Below are 25,092 nucleotides of genomic sequence, written 5' to 3' on the forward strand. Positions count from 1 at the left end.
CAAAATTATGTTTCGCTTGGGCGGGCCTATCCTGTCAACTGGGAGCATTGAACCACAACCAAGAACCATGGAAATTAATGTTTCTCTGTTATCAATAATTCAACCCAAGAACAGAAATCCAAATTTTGAACCTCTATTATCAAATTCACCAAATTCTACTATAAGGTCTTTTGCTTCAAGAGCACCTTTTGATTTGTTTCAATCGTAGTCCATCCCCAAATCTTCTCAACACACCCAACCCCCAATCTGGAACATGGGCAACCCCCACCTCCACGCCCATACCCACCGTCCACCAAATGTATCAAAAATCTGTCAATGTGTATAGCAAATAATTTCTTACACAATCGAATATCCAAATATATGAATTTCTTTAACACTGAACAACGCATACTTGAAACTAAGATGGACATCAATCAAAACTAAAAAGGAACCAAAATTGTGAGAATCAGTGGTTGGAGATGAGGGGGCTTGATTGAGTCTATATCTATGGCACAATGAATTATTTCGTTAATTAGGGGCTGGAGGAAGAGCCGACCTGCTGGGGTTAGAGGTTCGTCGGAGTAGTCATTAGCTGCTGATCAACCCATGAGAGAGAGAGAGAGAGAGAGGTATGAGAAGATAGCAAAGAAAAAATGTGGAGCTTGTTTTTTTTTTTTTTTTTTTTTTACTAATCTTATAATTAAGCATGTATTATCTTTTTTTTTTAGAGAATATTAAAACTCGGGGTGTGTGGGTTGTATTAGTTAGTCAGACAAGGAGAGTATTAAAAACCTAATCCGTTTAATATAGTCCGGTAATTAAATAATACAAGTTGACACCAAACAACTGACATAGACTATTTACTCATATCTAGAGTTTAATATGATGCACCAAACATACCCTTAGAGCATTTCCAGCAGGGCTGGAAACACTCGGGCTGGGGGGGGTTTGGGCAAAAAATCGATTCTAGCAGCAAAAGTCCAGCCCGGGCGAGCGTGGGCCCCAGCAAAACGGGCAGGCCCGAAGGCGAAATCGGCCCGAAGTCGCGCCCGAAGTCCAGGACAAAATAGCTGATGCCAGCATGGCGTCAGCCCTGAAATTTCGAATTTTTTTTTACCGTTGGCGCGTGCATTGCACGCGCCAACGTTAAAAAAAATTTCACATCAGCGCTACAGTGCCGCCAACGGCTCTTTGACACGTGGCGGCCTCTGGTCGCTCCGATTGGAATTTTTTCTTCAATCCAACGGCAGCCAATTTTTCTGCCAAAAAAAATTGAAAAAAAATCGAATTTTTTTTAAAAAAATACACAAAAATTACAGAATTTTTTGTGTATAAATACCAACCAATACTCTTCACTTTTAACACCAAATCCTCATATATTTTCTTCTCCTTCTACTATTGTTAACTTTCTCCTCAAAATTTATTCACTTTCTATTCAATATTTTTTCACTTTCAAGTTGTAATTTTTTTCTAGCATATTATGGGTTCTTCTAATGAAAATGGAGGGGCATGGAGCATGATGGAAGATGTTAGCTTGTGTGAGGCTTGGGTCCAAATTAGTCATTGTCCAGTAACGGGCAATGAGATTAAATTTTCTTATATGTGGAAAAAAATTCATCAAGCATTTTGTGAAAGGGCAATTGGTTCTACACGTACGGAAATGGCATTATCCAGTAGGTGGAAAGTTCTTAATAAAGAGTTGGGGAAATGGAGAAATGCTTTAGCAAAAGCAATTGACAACCAACGAAGCGGAGAAAATCTTAGCAATGAGGTAAATTATTTGTCATTTTTCTTCTATTAATTTCTATGTCATATTAATTTTTATTTAAATGTTTCTTGCAATTTATATATTTTGTTAATATGTCTCTTTTTTTTTTTAATACATGTTGCATTTTTTTATTAATTCTTTAATTTCCATTAGTTTTTTTTTTACATGTTGCATTGCCAATATTTTAAAAATTCTCTTGCATTTCCATTTCATTTTTTTTTATAGATTATACAAGCACAAATGTGGTTTGGTGCTACTGGCCAAGGGAAAAAAAGTTTCATCCATACCCATTGTTGGGAGGTGGTGAAGACTTGTAAGAGATTCCAAATTATTCCAACCGGTCCGACGGTAGTCTTGAACGAGACTCCACTTCGTGAGACTCCGGCATCGGATTCACCTATGGATTCCCCGATGAATCTAGACTCACCAATTGAAAATGAGCCAAGGCCTATTGGGAGGAAGGCGGCGAAGGCGAAGAGAGGGAGTAATTCTAGCAAGAATGCATCTCAATTTTTGGAGGAACTTTCAAAGCACCAAGCCATGAGAATTGAAATGGACTTGAAACAACAAGAGCATGATATGGCTATTCAAGTAGAATATGCAAAAGAAAGGGAGTATGTGCGCAAAGAAAGGGAGTATGTACGCGAACAAAACATTGAAAAAAAAGATCGGGAAACCATGGCCATGGATACAAGCCATATGTCCCCTGAAACAAAACAATATTGGAAGCTAGAACGAAGGGATATTATGAGACGAAGACTTTTTCGTGACGATGGACCTAGCAACACGGATTGGTTAAATGATGGAAACCATTAAACTAGTTTGTTTGCCTTTCATGTCTTAGTTTACTTGGCTTTGATTTCATTGTATTTTTTGTTTTCTTTAATTCATGTACCTTTGATTTCATTGTATTTTTTGTTTTCTTTAATTCATGTACCTTTCATTTCATTGTATTTTTTGTTTTGTTTAATTCATGTATTTTATTTTATTATTAGTTGTATTGCTTTTCTTTTAGTCAATAAAGAAAATATTCAACAAAAATCCTTTTTATTCAAAACATTCCATACATAAAAAACAAACCACAACCAAAGCATAAAAAATAAACAACCCACAACCAAAGCATAAAACATAAACAACCCACAACCAAAGCATAAAAAATAAACAACCCACAACCAAAGCATAAAACATAAACATAATAAAATAAAAACAACTTCTTCACTTCACTTTATTCACCTTCATTTCCTTCATTGCCTTTCACCGCCCATAAATGCTCCATCAAGTCAACTTGACGGTGTTCATGAATATACGACGATTGCATCTCCGTGTAGCGATCAATCATACGAGGCATGAAACTACCGTCTCTAACCAACGGTTCATGCTGCACTGCTTCTCCATTTGGCCCCACTGGTTTTTCATAAATTCGTGTTAGGGCCGTGTCCATGGGATTTGGTTCATACACGTCATCAGCATCGTAATCATATTCATCTTCCACAATCATGTTATGGAGGATGATACAAGTCATCATTATACTCCTAAGCACCTCCTCGTCAAATAGACGTGCCGCGCCCCTGATAATAGCCCACCGAGCTTGAAGGATACCAAAGCACCTCTCAACATCTTTTCTGTACCCCTCTTGATAGCAAGCAAAAAATTTTTCCTTATGGGATCGGGGATGTGGAATTGTTTTCACAAATGTTGTCCACCTCGGGTATATGCCATCAGCTAGATAATACCCGGTCTGGTAGATGGTATTGTTAATTTCATATGTGATATTTGGGGCTTCACCTCTCAAAACATCATTGAACACCGGGGATTGACCTAGGACATTCAAATCGTTTTGAGATCCGGCAACTCCGAAGAAGGCGTGCCAAACCCATGTATCAAAACCAGCAACTGCTTCCAGGATGATACTTTTCTGCCCTTTTCTATTTCCGTAGTCCCCTTGCCAAGCAGTTGGACAATTTTTCCACTGCCAGTGCATGCAGTCAATACTACCAATCATGCCAGGGAATCCTCGAGACTCAGCTTTTTGGAGAAGCCTTTGCAGGTCCCTGGGCGTAGGTTTGCGGAGGTAGTCTCTGGTGTACAGAGTTTCCACTGCATCACAAAATCGCACCAAGCTCTCCAAAATAGTGGACTTCCCCATCCGAGCAATCTCATCCACCTGATCAGCAGATGACCCATACGACAACATTCGTATCACAGCTGTGAATTTCTGCTCTGGAAGAAGTCCCAAATTTCCAGCACAATTTCTCTTTTGAACAAAATATTCATCATAATTGCAAATATCATGCATGATTTTATTGAACAAATGGGGTTGCATTCTATATCTCCCTCGAAAATGAACATCAGAGTACAGAGATTGTGGGATAAAATAATCTTCCATAAGATTCTTACCCCGGGAATGTCTATGTCTGTCCACATTTGGGCGACGGCCTTCTCGTGAACCACGGCGAGCCTGCTTTTCTTCCTCCAGCAAAGCAACTGCTATGCCAAGTTGCTCATCTAGTTCTCTCTGCGCCCTTTTGCTTGCAGCTCGTCTACGCATTCTTTCTCTAGTTTCTCGCTCTTGCCTCTCCAAAACCTCTTCCATGTCTGCCATTGAGAATGGAGAATGAAATCTAAAATTTGAGAAATGGAAATGTAGAGAAGAACTGGTGTGGGAGGTATGAGCTGAACCTCTGATTTTATAGAAAAATGTACATAGATAGATATGACACGCGGCGCAATCTTAGAGGGTGAAAATCTTATCTGAAATTTGAAATTCAAATGAAATTTCAAATTTCAAATTTATCTGAAATTTGAATTCCGAAATGTATCTGAAATTTGACATTTTGAATTTATCTGAAATTTGAATTTTGAAATGTATCTGAAATTTGAAATTTATCTGAAATTTATCTGAAATTTGAAACCGAAAATCTTATCCGATATGAATAGTATTGACACGTAGGAACCCAAAAATCTTATCCGAAAATATTATCCAAATTAATTGTTTAAGTAAACAAAATTGTGAAAAAAACAAAAAAATGAATAGTAATTGCCATGGCAAGCCCCAACTGCTGGAAACACATTTTACTGGAGGGGGCTAGGGCAGCCACTATTCACGTGAATAGTGCCTGCCCTAGGGCTAATCTTGCCATGGCAAGAGTCAACTGGTGGAAGTGCTCTTAAAGAGACTAAGAACACCTAGCAAACTTAAGAGTTTTTGAACTTTATTGAACAAACTAAACCGAAATAATAATAAAAACTAAAACGTCGACAAAAGGAAAACCAACTGTTGCTAATCTTCTTTCGAGGCATAACATAGAGAGTGCCACCTAGTTACTGAAATACCTCAACGTACCAATGAAAAGTGGATCTATCATGACCAAGTCGCAACACCTCAAAAAACACCAAGATGAGATATAATCAAAGTCAGTTCAAATTTGAAACAATAAATATGCTAAAAGAAGAATAGATCAACATAGTTCCACCAACAACCAAAAATCTGATAGGATCCGGAGGATAACCCCTGGATCTAAAGTGTTCATTTCTCTTCCTATAAACCATGTATTTTTCCATGCCGATGGGTCAACTGATTTTTTATATTAATGGACATTCTAATGCCCATTTTGCCCTTGACTTGATGTCTTTGTAACCGATTGAATAAATCATGCAAATTGGGATTCATATTGAATAATAAATCAGCTATTATGTCACACAAATCAACATTTACTTTACGATGAATTGTCAATTGACCAAACCATGCAAATTGGAATTCATATTTAACATGAAGTGAGATTCATCTTCAATTTTTCGAGTTAACCTTGGTCTTAGAGCTTGAGGCAGATGGTGGGTCTTATTCTACCAACGTACCTAGCCTTGTTCATTTTTTTTCTATCAACCTTCTCACTGGGTAACCAAGCTCCATTAGACCAGCATCCTATTAGTAAGGTAGCTATGCGTGCTTATGTTTACCACTTTCTTTTTTTCTAAAAAAAGTTTTGAGGGAGATGGGCTATTGGCGCCTCTCTTGTTAATTTTTACCTTTTACTTAGGTGTCTACTTGGTATAAACTTATTGAGACCCACTTGGAAAAGTTGGGGAAGAATCAATTTTATTCATTATTTTCAATGCTTTCAAATGAATAATAGCTGGGTGAAGGTCCAAATAATGGTGGCGGTTTGTCCACGGATTGTCTTGTGCAATTTGCATGCATGCAGTAGCTAGGTGATTCCCACATAATTAAATCCCATTAATTAAGACACTAAAACTAATTGATTATTACCTCCCCATCTTGCTTTTGGAAACAAGAATCTTGATAATATAAGAGGCAGTTAAGTTGGTTGTTGTGGTAGTTGGTTTTATATTGCAAAGAAGAATCTAAGCAACTTTGGCCATTTTGTAAAAGAAAAGGAAAGAAAGGCCCATGTGATATTTGGACAGACATAGTGAATGATGGTGCTAGCTGCACCTGCATATTGCTGTTTTATATATAACAAAATAAAAAGAATTCAGGATTTTTTTAATTAAAAAAAAAGGTAATTGGCTCTCTTGTCTTGGATATGATGCCTATTTGCTTGCTTGGTTGAGAAACTTGTGGCTTTTTTCTCATGGAGATTGCGTAAAGGTGCAAACAATTTGTTTTGAATATGGGCATAAAGAGTGATTATGCAAAATAGGTATATTTGGGAAATTTGGTCCCTCTGTCCAACCAACAATATGCATGCGAACTTGAGCATTATAATGTTCATGATTTTGTTTGGTTTACATTTCTTTTTCACTTGGAAACACTTCCTGAATCTATGGGGAACTATTCAAGTTCTAACTAACACACCCACCCGAATTATAATTTGGCCCCAAAATTGGATAACTGGCCAATTGAAGAAGCTCCTTCAATCATTTTGTACCCCCCATCCATATTATTATGATTCAAGGAGAAGCTCTCCCCCTATTTATGCATGTAGCTTGCCCCTCCCACCTTAATTACTACCAGCCAAAACTTTTATCAGGGGTTGATCTAATTTGAAACCTCAATCTTAATTAGGTTAAGCATTCGTTGTTCACATCTTAAATCTTTTTCAATTTTCTTTTATTTTGAAAGAAGAAAGAGAATCTTATATGATGTTGTTGGGCATATTGATATATTGAGATTTTTGTTGAAAAATGTAATGTCTCACGTCAAAAACTTCATAAAATAAAATAAAACATATAGTAAGCAGTTCTACTACTAATAGCACTAATGTCTTTTATGATAAAACCTCACATTTTTATGATAAAATACTACATATAATAAGCAGTAAAGAAAATATTAACATTGGTAGGAGTGGGTCACCGTCTAACCCAACTACATAAAAAATATGAGTTTTTCTATTTAAATCCCACACTTCTCTTTGTTCACCCCATATTTAAAGTTCACCCCAACATTTAATTCAAATTTTTACAATTTCTAAGTAAACCCCACTATCTTCCCAAACTACCCATAAATACACACCAATGAGAAAAAATAATTAAAAAAAACTCAACAACCTCACACCCCACTTTCTCTTTCTATGTGGTATTATGTAGAGCAGAAGCAGCCGGAGCCCTTCTCCGGGTGTTTGGTGCAGCAGGAGTTTTAGGCACCTCAATCTTTTCTTGGTCCATCTATTCTGAAACGGCTCTCCTCATTCTTTTCTTAGGGTTCCATCAATTTCCACAGCCACACTAAGCTCAAGCCACTAATTTTTATCTCAGTCGTCCCGAACCAAATGAAAAAAAATTGCATAATTAACACTATGAATTTAAGCACCTAAGTTAGTAATTACTAGAATCCTTAAGAACATAAATAAAACAAAAACTAATGCAACAAGAAAAAATAAAATAAATACTTAATGTAACCTCTAAAAACCCATTTGCACAAATACAATTAACAATCACCAAGAACCCAGATAATAAGAACCCCAAAAAAAAAGGAAAATGTAACCAAAACTTGAAGAAATACTGAACCAACTACTAAGGATGGCGAGAGAATTACAAGTGGGTATCTTTATGTCTTCATGAATGACAAATGAAGAGCAGTCATGAGAGAGCTCGATGATTGCATGGACTTTGCAGGCAGTGGTTTTTGTTTTTTTGTTGTTGATAGCAGTGAATTATGTTCTTAATTTGAGCAATCAGCAACCAAAGAAAAGTATGGGGTGTAAACACAATAATAAGTTGGATGTTATTTTTTGTCTTTTTACAAGCTTAATGATTTAAGTATTCTGGTGAACAAAGAAAAGTATGGGGGTTTAAATAGAAAAACTCAAAAATATTGTGAATCCATCACTCTTTTTAATTCATGTGCTAATATTGCAAATTTATTTAAATTCATATCCAACTTAACTGTAAGAGCCATTCCAGAGGTGCTGGCAAAACTCGGGCTTGAGGGGGTTTGGGTTTGGGCCAAAAAAGGGTTTCCAACAGCAAAGGCTGGCCCTGGCAGGAGGTGGGGTCCATGAGCCTGGGTTGGCCCGAGGGGGAGTTTAGCCTGAGTTCAAGCCAGGGTTTGTTGATGTCAGCAACAAAATTTTTTTAAAAAAAACCAAAAAATTCAGATTTAAAAAAAAAATAAATACTTAGTTATATTTTTCACTTTCCACACAAAAATTCTATACAAATTTCTCTTCTCATATCTCATATGAATAGTTGTTGCCATGGCAATTGGTGGAAACACCACAACCTTTTGCAAAGACAGCTACTATTCACGTGAATAGTAACTGCCGTAATCCCCCTTGCCATAGCAAAAGGTAAATGAATGGAGTTGTTCTAATGAGATTCCTTGCTACCGTCACATTTGATTTGGAGAATATATGTAGCTTTTTAACCTCTCTCTTTTTCGGGTCAAAATGTAGCTTTTTAACCTTGTCTATTATGTTCATTTCTAAAGCAGCCCTGTTTCACTGACAGACTTGTCCTCCTCTCGGTCCAGTCAAACTTCCTTACAGTTCCATGTCCCTCCTCCCCCGTCCACTTGTTCCAAAGTGCAAGACTTTGTTCCAGAAACTCGGTCATTCTAGTAAGCTTTTGCAAACCAGCAGCCCAACAATGTGAATCCACATATTCGAACTCTCATGGCATTTAGGTAATGCGTGTGAGAAAATCTCTATCATCTTTCCTAACTTTGACAAACGAGCCCTAATTATATTTTGATCTCACCCAGGATACTTATCATTACCTTTTTTCTTTTCATCTTTCTTCTACAGCCTTATGTCATATCCACATGTTATCAAATCTGTAAATATGCATTTGTATTTTCATAAAGTCCATGGTGTAGAATTGTTATATGTATGACTTATGGGAAGAAAACAAATTGTATAACACAATTGTTTTCGTTTAATAACAATCCACTGAATTGAATTCAAGCAAACCAACGTATGATTGATGCCAGAAGAAATTTAACCACTGGCCTTCATCAACAAGTCGGTCAAAATTAATATTTGTACATTATTGAATTTTGGTTAGGTTTATTTCTTCCACCACACGTTGGTGGAAATGTATAGGAGTGAATAGTTGTTAAATTCTGTATTGTTGGTGGGGCTGTTTCCACTCAGCTTCCTTCCTACCTCTCGGCCATATGCTTTTTAAGAGATTGTAGCCTCTGAAATGGTCTTGGTGCTTGGAGTTCTCTAGCATTAATTTGTGTAATTGTTATTTTCAAAGCAAGTCAACAGGGGTTGTCCATATCTTGGACTAATTAATTCATCATTCCTCCAGAAATTGGGCATTTGCGTAGATTGCACGTTTTACGTTTAGGTAATAACTCAATATATCTAGTTATCACGACAAACTGTAGTAATAGAATTTGGGGTTGTGTCATACAACACATCTAGAAAAGATTGCTGATAATAATAACAATTCCTGAAATTTATCAACTAATCTTTGGTATAGTTGTAAGTAGTTGTCTCCACTTCGATGAAGAATACTATCTTAATTTGACTCAGATAAGTAGGAGGAATCCAACTTTGTTATATGGATGAATTATCACGCGTAAAAAAAAACTTTATAAAAATAATATCACATTGTTTGCCAACAAGGTCATGGGGTGATTCCGACCAAAGAAAAGTCATGGGGCGATTGAGAGAGTGAAGCCCCCATCAGCTTCCAATACAATGACAGCGTCTGCGTGATGTATGGCTAATTCTTTGCAAGTGACTGATCGTAATGACTGGGACTTGGTTAAGCGCATTACTCAATCTTTCACAAATTGCCCACAACTACTAATCAACATAATATGATCTTTCACAAAAATAACAACACTAAACATAACTTTTTAGTTTATTACCTAAACATTCTTTTAAAAACCTTAACCAAATATGTAAGGGCATTTTGGTCCAACTTTCTTTTAAACACCCTTAAATCCATCATTTTCAATCCAAATTTACTTCATAAAATACCCACACTCATTCTATAGCATAATATTATTTTTTACTATTTATGAAAAATAAACTTAAAGTTTAAGGTTATTACAGTTCAGGTCAGATCCACCGGTTCCAAATTTTTTACCATTGGAGAACATTGTCATCCCTACTCCTAGTTTGTTTTCTGAAATGAACTTTTGAGGGCACTGAATATGTGATCGCCCTAATAAAACTGAAAATCAGGACATATATTTAGAGAGAGGTTTATTAATTATATTTTGATCAATTTTTAGAATTGGAATTGCATGTTTTGCTGAATCCCCAACAGACCGCTTGAAGAATATAAACGATGTGTCTGAGCTGCAGTCTACTAGGAAATCCCAAAGGTGAATAACCTTCTGTTTGGATGAGGGAAAATAACTTGAAATTTAGCTAAAATTTAGAAATTTAAGAGGAGAAATTGATAATTCCCTTGTTTGGTAACTTAAGAGTGGAATTTATTAAATGACGCATAGAAAAAATAGTGAAAATTGAGGCATCAAATTCCCGAGTTTAATTTCCATTAAAATAGACGTCATTTCATAATTTTCATGATGTCATTTACAAAATTCGACATACATAAATTCAAACACTAATATTTTCAATTGCTATAAATTGAAATGATGGAAATGGAAATATAAATTCCGTCATTTTAGAATTCTATGTAATTTTCAATTAGTTCATCAAACCGAGAGTAACTGTTTTAACGGAGTGAAAGAGAAAAGCTGCCCCGTGAATATGAGCCACCGGATTCCGATGATATAGACTTGCTGATTTATAACCAACGGTTGAGAATGCTAGTTGCCATGTGGGAAATGCATAACAATAAACTTGTGGCAAATGCATAATATATAGGAAAGGAAAAAGTTACATCGACAAAAGTTTGTGTTATTTAAATTTTAATAAACTATTGTTTGCGAGTTTTGAGATTCATTTACAAGAATTTTAGTTTAAATACCAACATTTGACTTTATGTACAACCAAACAATTCCTAGCTCCTCCCTCCTTTGCAGGCATTGTTTCCGGTCAGCCTCCAGCAGCCACTGTCGACTACTGGCGACAATTACGAGTCGGTACCCTGCCAACCACCATCATCTTTAGGAAAAAAAATCACATATTGTGTGGCATTGGTATATTTGAAATCACATAAGAGATTGTGGCCTCAAATAAACTTTTTTCTAATGTTTTGAAATGGTTTTGGTCCTTCGAGTTTCAAGCATTTGTGTAATTATATTGTAACAACACTAGATGCGGCAACCATATTTTTGATACAAGCAATATTGAAGAAGAGAGAATCGAACTTAGAACCTCGAATACAGGATAATAATATCTGAGCAAATGAAGTATATATTGGAAAAAGCAAGTCAACCGAGGTTGTTCATAACTTGTTGGACTAGTATTTATTCATCTAGAAATTGAATGGACGTGGAATGTCTGAATCAGCAGTCATATAAAGTGATACAGAATTGTGGTTTTAATTTGTAGCACAAGGTAGCATAATTGTTTGCATTTTGCGTAGATTGCAAGTTTACGTCTAGACAATAACCAATATAATGGACTCATTCTTAGGGGTGAGCATCAATCGGGCTGAATCAATAAAACCGATTGAATCAAATTGTAACTATCAATTTACTTTGGTTCTGACTAAAAATAAGTTAAATAGTTTAAAAATTAAGGGGAATGTATTCAATTGAGATTTTAAAAGACTATTTAAAAATATAAAAAAATCCAGCAGATTTAATAAGAATGTAATGACTTATAAGATTTTATTGATAATTTTGTATAATCAAGATTTTTAACTTTTGAATTTTAAAGATTATATCATAAGATTTTATAGGATTTGAAAGGACCACGTGAATTTATATCATAGGATTTATATATGGGTCTGACTAAATAAGGCCATAGCCCAAACCAAAATTTGAAACTTTTTTAAATACCTAGCCCGACAAATATAGTGAACCCAGAACAGGGGAGGCTGCTGGTTTTACCATCTTAACCTGGCCTGCTGCACAGCTGGTAACTCCAGTCAAATAGTATAAAAGGAACTTGCTTGTGTTACCTTATGAACTGTTACTGTTATGAGATATCATGTGGTTCTATACAAGTGGAGTTTCTGCCCTATGTTTTTTTTTTTTTTTTTTTTTTGTGGTAGTATTTTCTCTTCTATCCCCTACCACCTTCTTTTTCTCTTCTATCCATGTTGACCGAGGCAACAAGAACAACAAAAAAAGTATTCTCGTTGGTCATCTTGTGTGTGAATTTTTAGTCTTGTTCGTCTAATGGATAGTTTCATTGAATCTCAAAGCTCCAAAAAAAATTGCATAAAGAAAGTTGACATGTATAGAGTAACAATATGCTTTGGCTGAACTGTACATGTATACTATTCCCCAGGAAAAAAGGGGAAAAAGGAAAGAAAAGACGAAAAGTTACTTCCCTTGAAATTCTCCCAAACCTCCTATGAATAAACAACATGAATCATGGCTATGTGCAGAGAAGGTGAAGTGAGTTTGCAGGTAGAGTTGCAGAGATGGCTAGTGGCGGTGAAGCTTTGGGTGTTGAAGTTGGCTTTGAGAGAAGGCGAAGTGGATGAGCACAAAAAACAATCTCACATGAAAAAAAAGTCTCATGGGTTAGGATGGGATTTGAGATAGGGATACATCTCACTAGAAAGTCTCACACAATTTCACATTTGAAAAAATCCTTCGAAATTAACAAGTTTTTGAATACCATAAGACTTTTTGTTACTTGTTTAAAGTCTTGATTGAATACCACAAGATTTTGACACTCTTTAAAAAATCATAATAGTCTTAATGGAATACCACAAGACTTGTTTAGATTATTTAAAAGTCTTAATTGAATACCACAAGACTTATTTATCCCAAAATAATCTTTTAAAATCTCAATTGAATACACCCCCCTAAATCAGACCGTATATGGTTTGATTTTCAGCTTTTGTAAACCAGTCTAAACCAAACTGAATAGTTTATGTATATATTTATTTATTTATATTATATTTTACCTGTGTAATATTCTAATTAGGTAATAACTGTATATGGATATTTAAATTGAGCTAAATTAGTTATTGAAATTTGAAGTTTTGTGGCATGTGGAGCTTTAGGATGGTTTCGTACTCTAGAAAATTTAAGTAGTGACCAAATTGTTAATTTGTTGGTAGTAATTGGTCTAACAATGTTGAAAAATACAAAAAGAAAGAAAATTGGGCTTAAGCTCAATCTGGCAGAACCAAACCATCTTAAATTAGTTTGGTTTCGTTCGGTTTCCTTCATGATTTTTGTTAAAATCGAAGCGAACCAAACCGTTATATTGTAATTTATTTGGCCGTAATTTTGAGGTGAAACCGATCCAATTCGGACCATACCAACCCCTACTCATTCCTGCAAATGTTTCCAATTGCTTCATCCTCATCAATCTCGATTTCAGAAACAACGAGCTAGTGGGCACGTGACCAACTTTCAGTGACCAAAATGCATGTTTTGGTGACCAAATTGTAAGCCCTTTAATGACCAAAGTTGCGGTTAATAATAGCATTTTATTAGTGACCGCACAAAGGAAGACACTAATTCTTTATCTAGAAAGTTTGACTTTTCACCTTAGTCATTTTAGCTCAATATGTCATAATTAATCCCATCATCAGTCAAAGTTTCTGAAATTTCGTTGGATTTGTGAGTTTTGAAAGCAATGCTGAAAGACAATTTTCTCTAATAGTGAAAATACAATGTTTAAGCAATATTTCTTCAGTTCCTGCCAAAAAAACAAAAAACAAAAACCTACATTATATTACATTTCTTATGTTAAAACCTTGGGTTGTTTCATAATGCCTGCCAATAATATACAATAACAAACTAATCCATTAGACTTGTGTAATAGATCACACCTACGAAAATTTGTTGAGAATAATAATCCAGACATTTATCACCTAATCAAAGTTCAGTTTAGTTGTCTTAATTTAATTAGAAAATATCATAAGTTCGGCACACATAAATAATAAGAGCTAAACTACCACATCACATAGTAAAGATAGTTTTACAAAATCCTACCGTGTGTCAACAAAAAAACAGTTCAAACATTTTTTCTTTTTACAAGTCAGCTTTTGATTTGTTGTGACTTGACCCATGTCCTCTAGTCAATCTTAATTAATAGGCGAAGCCCCACTAGCTTCCAATCCAATTTTCTGCATCATGCACGTATGTGACTAATTCGTTGCAAATCAGTGAAGTTGTCATGTAGTTGCTATTTTGCCCCATCAGTAAGTCATCAAAGTCAACCTCGGAAGCAAATCAACCGTGACGGATTGTAATGACTTGGACTTGGTTAATAAGCTCATTACTCAATCTCATAAACCAGTTATATTTGCCATGCCCTCAAATGGGAATTACTAATTTCACAACCCAAATGGAGGTTTCGGTTTTGAAACTGATTTTGATGTACTCACTTTTCAATGGAGTATTGTTGGTTTGCTCCATGCAAATGGGACTGGGAGGGAACGAGACAGATAGGCTGGCCCTGCTAGCCATCAGAGCTCAAATAAAGCAAGATCCTCATAATGTAACGAGCTCCTGGAATGAATCCACTCACTTTTGCCTGTGGCAAGGCGTCACCTGCAGTCGACGACATCGCCAAAGGGTCACAAAGCTGGACCTTCAATCTCAAAAGCTCGCAGGGTCCCTATCCCCACACATAGGAAACCTAAGTTTCCTAAGGGAACTAGAACTACAAAACAACGGCTTCAGCAATAAAATCCCTCCAGAAATTGGGCATTTGCGTAGATTGCGGGTACTATCTCTATACAGAAACTCATTTAGTGGCCCTATTCCATACAACTTATCATATTGCTCCAACCTCATCTTCATGAATTTCGGTTCCAACGGGTTGGTGGGTAAAATTCCATCTGAATTTGGCTCTTTATCGAAGCTTCAAAGAATTGTTTTACAAGTCAATAATTTAACAGGAGAGATCCCTCCTTCCTTGGGAAACCTTTCGTCTCTTGAGGTACTTGCTGCATTTAAAAATAACTTGGTGGGAAGCATCCCTACTTCTCTAGGCCAATTGAAAAACTTAACCTTTTTGTCATTGGGCTCAAACAACTTATCTGGTACCATTCCTCCCTCCATCTATAACCTCTCTGCTCTTTATTCTTTTTACGTTATAGAAAACCAAATTCGAGGGAGTCTTCCATCAGACTTGGGAAACACTCTTCCTGATCTCCAAATCTTTAGCATCGCTGCAAACCAAATTTTTGGATCCTTGCCACCCTCACTATCGAATGCCACGAATCTACGTGAAATTCAAGTTCAGTATAACAAGCTAACGGGACAGGTGCCAGATTTACGAAAGCTTCATAACCTACGGCTATTCACCATTCACTATAACCGTCTTGGAAGCGGGACAGATGGTGACTTGAGTTTTCTCTCAGACTTGACCAATGGCACAGAGTTAGAACACTTGCATATTGAGGCAAACAATTTTGGTGGGACGTTGCCCGCATCAATATCCAATCTCTCAACCAATCTTCAAATGTTTTGGTTTCACAGAAACCAAATACATGGAAGCATCCCAACAGAATTAGGGAATTTGGTCAACTTGGAGTCGTTGTTAATGTGGGGAAATAGCTTGACGGGTAACATTCCCACTGAAATTCAGAAGATGTCAAGCCTTGTGGAATTAGATATTTCTATGAATGCATTATCAGGAAGCATTCCGGCGTCTTTCGGAAATTTAACCAAGTTATCCAGTCTCTTCTTACAAGGAAATAATCTTGAGGGCGTCATCCCTTCAAGCCTGGGGAATTGCAAGCGGTTGATATTATTGGATTTATCTAATAATAAACTTAGTGGCGCAATACCTCAACAAGTTATCGGCCTCCCGTCCTTATCACTGCTTTTGAACTTGTCGACGAACAACTTTACGGGTTCTCTTCCGATGGAGGTTGGAAAGTTGAAGAGTCTGGGTGAACTGGACGTTTCTAATAACATGTTATCCGGAGAACTTCCTGGTAGCCTTGGTTCATGTGAGAGTTTAGAAGTCTTACACTTGCAAGACAACTTCTTTAAGGGGTCTATTCCCTCATCTATGATTGGGTTGAAAGGCATAGAAGAATTAGACCTTTCTCGCAACAATTTGTCGGGTGAAATTCCAAAATTCTTAGGGGGCTTTGTCTTCTTGAAGAAACTAGACCTATCATTCAATGAATTTTGGGGAGCGGTACCAACTGGAGGAGGTGCTTTTAAAAATGCAAGTGTGATTTCAATTACCGGCAACACCAAGCTCTGCGGGGGAATTGCTGATCTCCAACTGCCCAAGTGCAAGTCCCAAAAAGGAGGATCATCTCGTAGCTTGAAATTAATAATCCCGTTAGTACTTTCCGGATTTGCTCTTCTTGTAATAGTTATGGTGATGTCCTATTTCTTCCTCTGTTCGTCAAGAAGGAAAAGGAAAGAGATTCCGTTGAGCACATTGGCGAACCATTTTTTGCAAGTGTCATATGCTACTCTTCTAAGAGCTACTGGCGAGTTCTCTTCGGCTAATTTGATTGGTGCAGGCAGTTTTGGGTCTGTGTACAAAGGAATTCTTGATGATAATGATAAACATCAACTTGTTGCTGTGAAGGTGTTCAACTTGTTACGCCATGGAGCATCGAAGAGTTTCATGGCCGAATGTGAGGCTTTAAGAAACATCAAGCATCGAAATCTTGTCGAGATTATAACTGCGTGTTCAAGTGTTGACTTTCATGGTAATGACTTCAAGGCTCTGGTTTACAAGTACATGGACAGAGGAAGCTTAGAGGAGTGGCTGCATCCTCCTACTGAAATTGAAGAGATAAGAGAGGCACTCAATCTAGAGCAAAGGCTAGACATTGCCATTGATGTTGCTTGTGCATTGGATTATCTTCATAATCATTGTGAAACACCGATAGTTCATTGTGATCTCAAGCCAAGCAATGTTCTTTTGGACAACGAGATGACTGGACATGTTTCTGACTTTGGACTCGCAAGATTTCTCTCCCAAGAAGCTGGTATTAATGTTTCCAACAATCACACAAGTTCCATTGGAATAAAAGGAACGGTTGGTTATGCTGCTCCAGGTAAGTGGTGTCCTTTTTTTCTTTTTAAATTTTACTAACAATTGTGCTGATAATATCTTATGATGTTTGAATGGTAGAGTACGGTATGGGAAGCGAGGTGTCAACAAATGGAGATGTCTACAGCTTTGGTATTCTTCTGTTAGAGATGTTCGCGGGAAAGCGACCCACTGACGACATGTTTAATGGGGACCTAAACCTTCATACTTTTGTTAAAATGGCTTTCCCTAATCGAGTAATGGAGATTGTAGATTCAACACTTTTTGAAGGAGGCACCAACGAGAGAAGGGTTCAAAAGATTGAGGTGTGCTTGAATTTAATACTTAGAATTGGAATTGAATGCTCTGCTGAATCTCCAACGGACCGTCTGAAGAATATCAGTGATGCTGCATCTGAGCTGCATTCCATTAGAGACGTTCTTCTTGGATAGGAACTTTTTCTGCTACGGGTTTGTGTAATGGGGATATTATTTTTTATGTTGCTGCCTGAGAAATATTCTTGTTGCTGCTGCTAGGCTGGTACAGTAGATGGGAGTTGTGATACTACTACGTCGTTTTATTTGTGTGTTTGGGCTTGAAGCCCTTAGAAATGTGATCAAACTACTGCATCTTGTGTAAATCTCTTATCCTAAATAAATCTGAAAGTACACTTGATCCTGTTGTTTGGTCCAAATACGTTCTCTAAAAACTATGACGGCCATTTCCTAAGCCCATGCCTATTGTGCAGTCTTCCAAAGATAATTGCTGGTTTGCAAACGGGTCTAGCTTAGCGAAAAAATGTGTTTGAAAAATCATCGCCCCTTTTATTACTTTGATTATCGATTATATTTTGGCATGTGAATGCAATTTCAAACTCATTCATAATCCCCTAAATTTTGAACTAAATGAGACCTTACGGTGTGTTTGGTTCATGGAAAATGGGGCTTAGGATAGAAAATCATAATTTCTCATGTTTGGTAAGTCGAGACATGGAAAATGGTTGCTTGACACATGAGAAACTAGGGAAAAATAAACTCTCCAACCCCTAAGGTATGCACATTTTTATGACCATTTTGTCCAATTCACAATTTACCACTTTGACTATTCTTTTATTTTATTCAATTCATATTTTTAAAATGGGTATAATTTATATTATATTTATTTTATATTTATACACAAACCAAGTATAAAAAAATAAATTAAATAATTTTTTACTTTCCCAATATTACCAAACATATAAAAAGAATCATCCATATCTCATCTCTTGTAAAAGACTTTGGAAATGAAATCTTTTGATCGAACCAGCTTGAGAAAACAAAACTGCTTTTGTCCTTTTGCTTTTGATAGCTCCAACCCAACCCAAACCACAAAGTCTCAATAAATAATTATACAAAGTTGAACAAAACCAAACAGAGTCCAGTGAAATTCAGAGGTAAACATTTGATTTACTACCTTCACCAAGAAGTTCCAAGTTACAACCCATGTTCATCATAATCTCTCAGCAATTGAACTTTCCCAGAAGTCAATTCCCACAAATTTCCATCAAACACCTCATACATACACAACACAGCCATCTCCAAACCCCAATTTAACCACAAGAAGATAAAGGAAATTAAGAGTGCAAAAGAGTAGAAAAAACACCAATGGAATTAAAAACCAAATTAGACTAACAAATTGCTTGGAACTACTTGTGGATACATGTACACAAAATATACCCGTATTTAATTTTCAGGTTGTCATTAGTTTCTTCAAGCATAGGAACTCTTAAATATGCAACTGGATTGTTGGTTGCTTTTTGGCATGGGTGGTGTAGGAAAGGTATATATCTCCTCCTTTTTCACTGCCTCCATTGTAGCTAGTCTTCTTGAGCTGCTAATTAGTTGCTGGCAATTTGTGTTTATAAATTATTAAAGTTGGATAAATAAATCAAGCATATATTTTAACTGGTCTTATTGATCTGCCCTAGACAATTTCTTGTTATTGTTTCTCATTATGCTTAATTGGAGTGTTTACCTTGTATTCTAGTTCAATAGAAATATTTCACAAATGTTGAGGTGAAAATCATTTAGAAAAATTAATATATATTGTTAAAAAAAAAACTTTAATAATAAGCTTATGGTAAATGACCTATTTTTGTTTTGGGCCAGATGAAAGAGTTTTAAATTTTGTTTTGTTAAAGGTCAATAGGAAAAATTGTGATTTATAGAATATATATTTCAAGTATGGATATGTTTAAATTTATATATGTTTGTTGACGTACAGTGGGCAACATAACATGATTTGGATTGATATTTTAAGAGAATAACCAAGTACAGTGTGATATCTATATTGTTTATAACAACCTCAATTTTACACAAACAACAACTAAAGTTAAAAATTTAAAACAACACTTATAAGACAACTGATGCATATAACTAGAAGTAGCATCAGCACTATTGTTTTCTGTGATGTTGTAAGTCAGAAAAAACATCAGTGTAGTAGAGAATTCCGATGCTATAAACCATGTTTAGAATCAAAACTATTAAAATTACCGATGTCGTTGTAGGTTTAGGCATTAGGGGCAATGTGTTTTTGGCACACAAAAGGCACTTTAGCATCGGTGTTTAGGACAAAACTAATCTCATGAATATATAAGGGCAACATAAAATATCTGATGTCTAGAATTAAAGAGTAATACCATAGTAAATAGAGTGCTTTGGCAACGATATTAATTTTATTACAATTTTAGTCCATCCTTTAAGTAGGATATATCTTGAGATTTATAATGAAATGAAATGAATTAGAATGGTAATTTTAATAATTTTTTCGTGGGAATGTTTTTAGCCTTATGAGAGTGATGTCAATACTACTACTACGTCGTTTTGTTGGTGTGTTTTGGGCCTGCAGGCTGCATTCCCTAGAAATGTGATTAAATCTATCAAACAACTACATCTTGTCTCTTATCTTCAATAAATCTGAGACACTTGACCCCATTAGGCTGTTGTTGGGTGAGTCCAAATACCGTGTCTAGAGACGTCCGTTTCCCAAGCCCATGGCCTATTATATTATAAAGCAAGATGATTCATTATTTACAAAAGGGCCTAGCAGTCTTTCAATCAATTTCCCCCCGTCTATTCCGATCCAAAGATAATTGCATGCTCACATCATATGAGCTAACCCACTGTGCCACTATAGTTATTGCCCTATTTCATCATTGATTTTCTCTCAACTATCTTTTTACCAAAGCAAATAAAATTGAAGTCCAAAACCTAAAGCATTCATTGGGAAAACCACGCGTTTTTTGTAATATTATAAGACGATAAAATTTTATTAGATCAATAAGAATAAAGAGTACAAAAGACACTTACTGTGAAGGAAGTCATTTCAATAACAATATGGCAATTATGGGTAAAACTTCTTCAGTGACTTGGGCTAGCTAAAAAGTAGAAACGATCTAAAGAGAATCACACTCGAACATAACTTTTCTAAAACCTCTTTCAACCGCCATAATTTCCCTAATCTAATCTAGTTAAATCAAAGACAAAAACTAGTTGTTAACCGGCATGACTCTTTTAAAGAGACTAAGAACACATAGCAAACTCAACTAAGTTTATGGAATTATGGGAGAAAAAAAAAACTCAAAGTATCTGGACTTTATTAAACAAACTTGTAGGGGTCTTTTGTTCCAGCAGCCTGACGAATGGGCATGGGCTGCCATAAGAGGAAAATGAATAAAAATTCCTCGAGTGCCTAAGTTCAGAAACCAAGGTCCCAAAAGAGTTTTTGAAAGGTTTGATGAAACCTTAGAAAAAACACCCTTAGGTTCTTTTCACCAATAGCCGAATAAACATAATAAATTGATTCATGGCTTAACTTGAGGAGCTTGTGGCATGGGAGCTAAGCGTTCACGAGTTTAGCAATTTGAGAGAGAGAGAGAAACATGAGTTTCTTACAAAGACCGAAGGTTTAGAGTAGGACAGGGGAAAATTAGAACGATTTCTATCTCAAGGGAAGAAGAGAAACAAACGAAGAAGAAAATTGGGTGGCTTGAGTAAATTCCCAGTTGCTTGACAAAGCTTGGTCAGGCTCTGGATCATAATTTTGCTGGGTAGGAAAGGCTCCCTTTTATAGGCTAAAAGAATCCTAATTTTATCCAACTTTTCTCTCCCTTTTTCCATTGCTTCTTCTTACTTGATCTAATTTGGTGAAATTCGACTATCCAAGGTGCCTTGGTAAGGAACCCTTTGGGGTCCCAAGGATTTTATGCGGCTGGACCTCCTTATGAGGGTGAGGCGCCACTTGCTTTCCTTCGTGGTTTTTTCAAAATGGTGCTTACAGTAGAAACGGGAGATGGGTGGAGTCTCTTGTCTGCTGGGTATTCTTCTTCTGTTCATGGATTTCCTTTGGTTCCTGCAATGGCTCTTTGATGACTACCTTGGAACTCTAACAAGAGGAAGCATGATGCCAGCTTTTTCACAAGTCGCTGGGTTGGGCTTGTAAGCACATTATTGGATTATTAGGCTATTATTTTCAATGTTTGATAGGTTTCGTCAAGCTGCTGGAAATGGCTTTATTAGCTTTGGGTATTCTATTGATGTGGACTGGTCTAAGTGTTATGACAGGCTTCTAGATGTCCTCCTAAGGCATTGGACCATTTTTCCCTTTTCTCTCATGCTAACCCATGTATTTGGGCTCAAGGAATGGGCTTGAGTTTTAATGCCCCCAAGTGGCTTAAAACTTCCGCTCCTCGAACCCTCAATGGGCCCCTTGATCACTTGTTTTCTTCCATACCACAACATTCTCAGCAAGCCCCGGTAATTTTTTTCGTGGCTTGGGCCCATTTAAGCTTGTAGCATTGCCTGACATAGCGGTTCTTTGCTTGGCATTATGCTTGTGCTTGAGTTTATCATGCCACAATAAGCCATGATCGGGCTAAATAGCATCGGATTAAGTTGGTGAGCTTGAATTTATAAAGCCGGTGCATATTAATTCTTTTGCGCATGTTTGTTTGGCATGATGCATGGCCCATGGCTTAAGTGGGTGCGTCCCACAATTTTTCTTATATTTCTTTTGCGATCAATTTATTCGTGTTGGGCTAAGACTAAACTTGGGTCTAATCCTTGAATTTTTGGGCCTCAACAAAACTAAACCAAAATAATAATAAAAAACTAAAATAATGTCGACAAAAGGAAAACCAACTGTCGCTAATCTTTCTTCGAGGCATAACATATAGAGCGCCACCTAGTTACTCCAAGACCTTAATGCACCAATGAAAAGTGGATCTACCATGACCAACTAGCAACACCTCAAAAAGCAGTCCAAATCTAAAATAATAGATATGCCAAAAGAAGAATAAATCGATATAGATCTACCAACAACCAAAGATCTGACGAAATCCAAAGGATAACCCCCGGATCTGAAGCGTTCATTTCTCTTCCTATAAACCATGTATTTTTTAGGATCATGTATTAATGGCCATTCTGATGGGTCAACTAATTTTTTTTTTTTCACTAATGGACATTCTAATGCCCATTTTGCCCTTGACTTGATGTCTTTGTAACCGATTGAATAAATCATGCAAATTGAGATTCATATTGAATAATAAATCAGCTATTATGTCACACAAATCAACATTTACTTTACGATGATTTGTCAGTTGACCAAACCATGCAAATTGGAATTCATATTTAACATGAAGTGAGATTCATCTTCGATTTTTCGAGTTAACCTTGGTCTTAGAGCTTGCGGCAGATGGTGGGTCTCATTCTACCAACGTACCTAGCCTTGTTCATTTTTTTCTATCAACCTTCTCACTGACACTGGGTAACCAAGCTTCATTAGACCAGCATCCTATTAGTAAGGCAGCTATGCGTGCTTATGTTTACCTCTTTCTTTTAAAAAATAAAAAATAAAAATGAAGGAAATTGACTATTATCACCATCAACGTTGGAGTAAATTGGTGCCTCTCTTGTTCATTTTTATCTTTTACTTATGTGTCTACTGGGTATCAACTTATTGAGACCCACTTGGTAAAGTTGGAGAAGAATCAATTTTATTCATTGTTTTCAATGCTTTCAAATGAATAATAGCTGGGTGAAGGGCCAAATGATGGTGGCGGTTTGTCCACGGATTGTCTTGTGCAATTTGCTTGCATGCGGTAGGTGATTCCCACATAATCTCATCACCAAGCAAATTAAATCCCATTAATTAAGACACTAAAACTGATTAATTATTACCTCCCCATCTTGCTTTTGGAAACAAGAATCTTGATAATATAAGAGGCAGTTAAGTTGGTTGTTGTGGTAGTTGGTTTTTATATTGCAAAGAAGAATCTAAGCTACTTTGGCCATTTTGTAAAAGAAAAGGAAAGAAAGGCCCATGTGATATTTGGACAGACATAGTGAATGATGGTGCTAGCTGCACCTGCATATTGCTGTTTTATATATAACAAAATAAAAAGAATTCAGGATTTTTTTAATTAAAAAAAAAGGTAATTGGCTCTCTTGTCTTGGATATGATGCCTATTTGCTTGCTTGGTTGAGAAACTTGTGGCTTTTTTCTCATGGAGATTGCGTAAAGGTGCAAACAATTTGTTTTGAATATGGGCATAAAGAGTGATTATGCAAAATAGCTATATTTGGGAAATTTGGTCCCTCTGTCCAACCAACAATATGCATGCGAACTTGAGCATTATAATGTTCATGATTTTGTTTGGTTTACATTTCTTTTTCACTTGGAAACACTTCCTGAATCTATGGGGAACTATTCAAGTTCTAACTACCACACCCAACCGAATTATAATTTGGCCCCAAAATTGGGTAACTGGCCAATTGAAGATCCTTCAATCATTTTGTACCCCTCCATATTATTATGATTCAAGGACAAGTTCTCCTTAAATGAACTTCCCCTTATTATGCATGTAGCTTGCCCCTCCCACCCACCTTAATTACTCCCAGCCAAAACTTTATGAGGGGTTGCTCTAAATTGAAACCTCAATCTTAATTAGGTTAAGCATCCATCGTTCACATCTTAAAATAAAATACAACGTTTAGTAAGCAGTTCTACTACTAATAGCACCAATGTCTTTTATAATAAAACCGCACACTTTCAAGTTTCATAATAAAATACAATATACATAAGCAGTAAAGACAATATTGATATTAGTAGGAGTGGGTCACCGACTAATCCAACTACACAAAAAATATTATGAATCCATCATTCTTTTTAATTCGTGCGCTAATATTGCAAATTTATTTAAATTGATATTCAATTTAACTGTAATGAGATTCCTCGGCACCGTCACATTTGCTTTGGAGAAAATATATGTAGCTTTTTAACCTCTCTCTTTTTTTTTGGGTCAAAATGTAGCTTTTTAACCTTGTCTATTATGTTCATTTCTAAAGCAGCCCTGCTTCACTGACGGACTTGTCCTCCTCTCGCTCTAGTCAAACTTCCTTACAGTTCCATGTCCCTCCTCCCCCGTCCACTTATTCCAAAGTGCAAGACTTTGTTCCAGAAACTCAGTCATTCTAGTAAGCTTTTGCAAACCAGCAGCCCAACAATGTGAATCCTCATATTCCAACTTATGGCACTTTGATAGTGTGTATTAGAAAATTCTCTTTCTCTTTTCTAACTTTGACAAAAAAAATAAATTTTAAATTTTTTTAAAAAAAAAAGAAAAAAGGAAATTTTAATTGAATTATACATGACCTCAATTATTTAAATTATTTTTCATGCATGGGCCACATAGGCCTCAAAATTTGACCAACCAGATGATGTATTAAGGATCTATTTCAGATTAGAAGCTCACATGGAGGCAAAGATCGCAGATAAGGATAGGAATGGACGTATACGCAAGCAATAAGTAAATATTTGGTGGGGGCACAAGTT

At 36.2% G+C, this 25,092-nt stretch overlaps 1 protein-coding gene across 1 annotated transcript; it reads left to right on the forward strand.

Annotated features, from left to right (window-relative positions):
* Positions 14,560-17,883, forward strand: LOC18774878 (probable LRR receptor-like serine/threonine-protein kinase At3g47570). The gene is made up of 2 exons (XM_020565210.1): positions 14,560-17,248; positions 17,326-17,883. The coding sequence occupies exons 1-2, from the start codon at positions 14,560-14,562 to the stop codon at positions 17,673-17,675; spliced, it is 3,039 nt and encodes a 1,012-aa protein (XP_020420799.1). The 3' UTR covers positions 17,676-17,883.

Source organism: Prunus persica, chromosome G6 (assembly GCF_000346465.2).
Source record: "Prunus persica cultivar Lovell chromosome G6, Prunus_persica_NCBIv2, whole genome shotgun sequence".
In the NCBI taxonomy this organism is placed as follows: Eukaryota; Viridiplantae; Streptophyta; class Magnoliopsida; order Rosales; family Rosaceae; genus Prunus; species Prunus persica.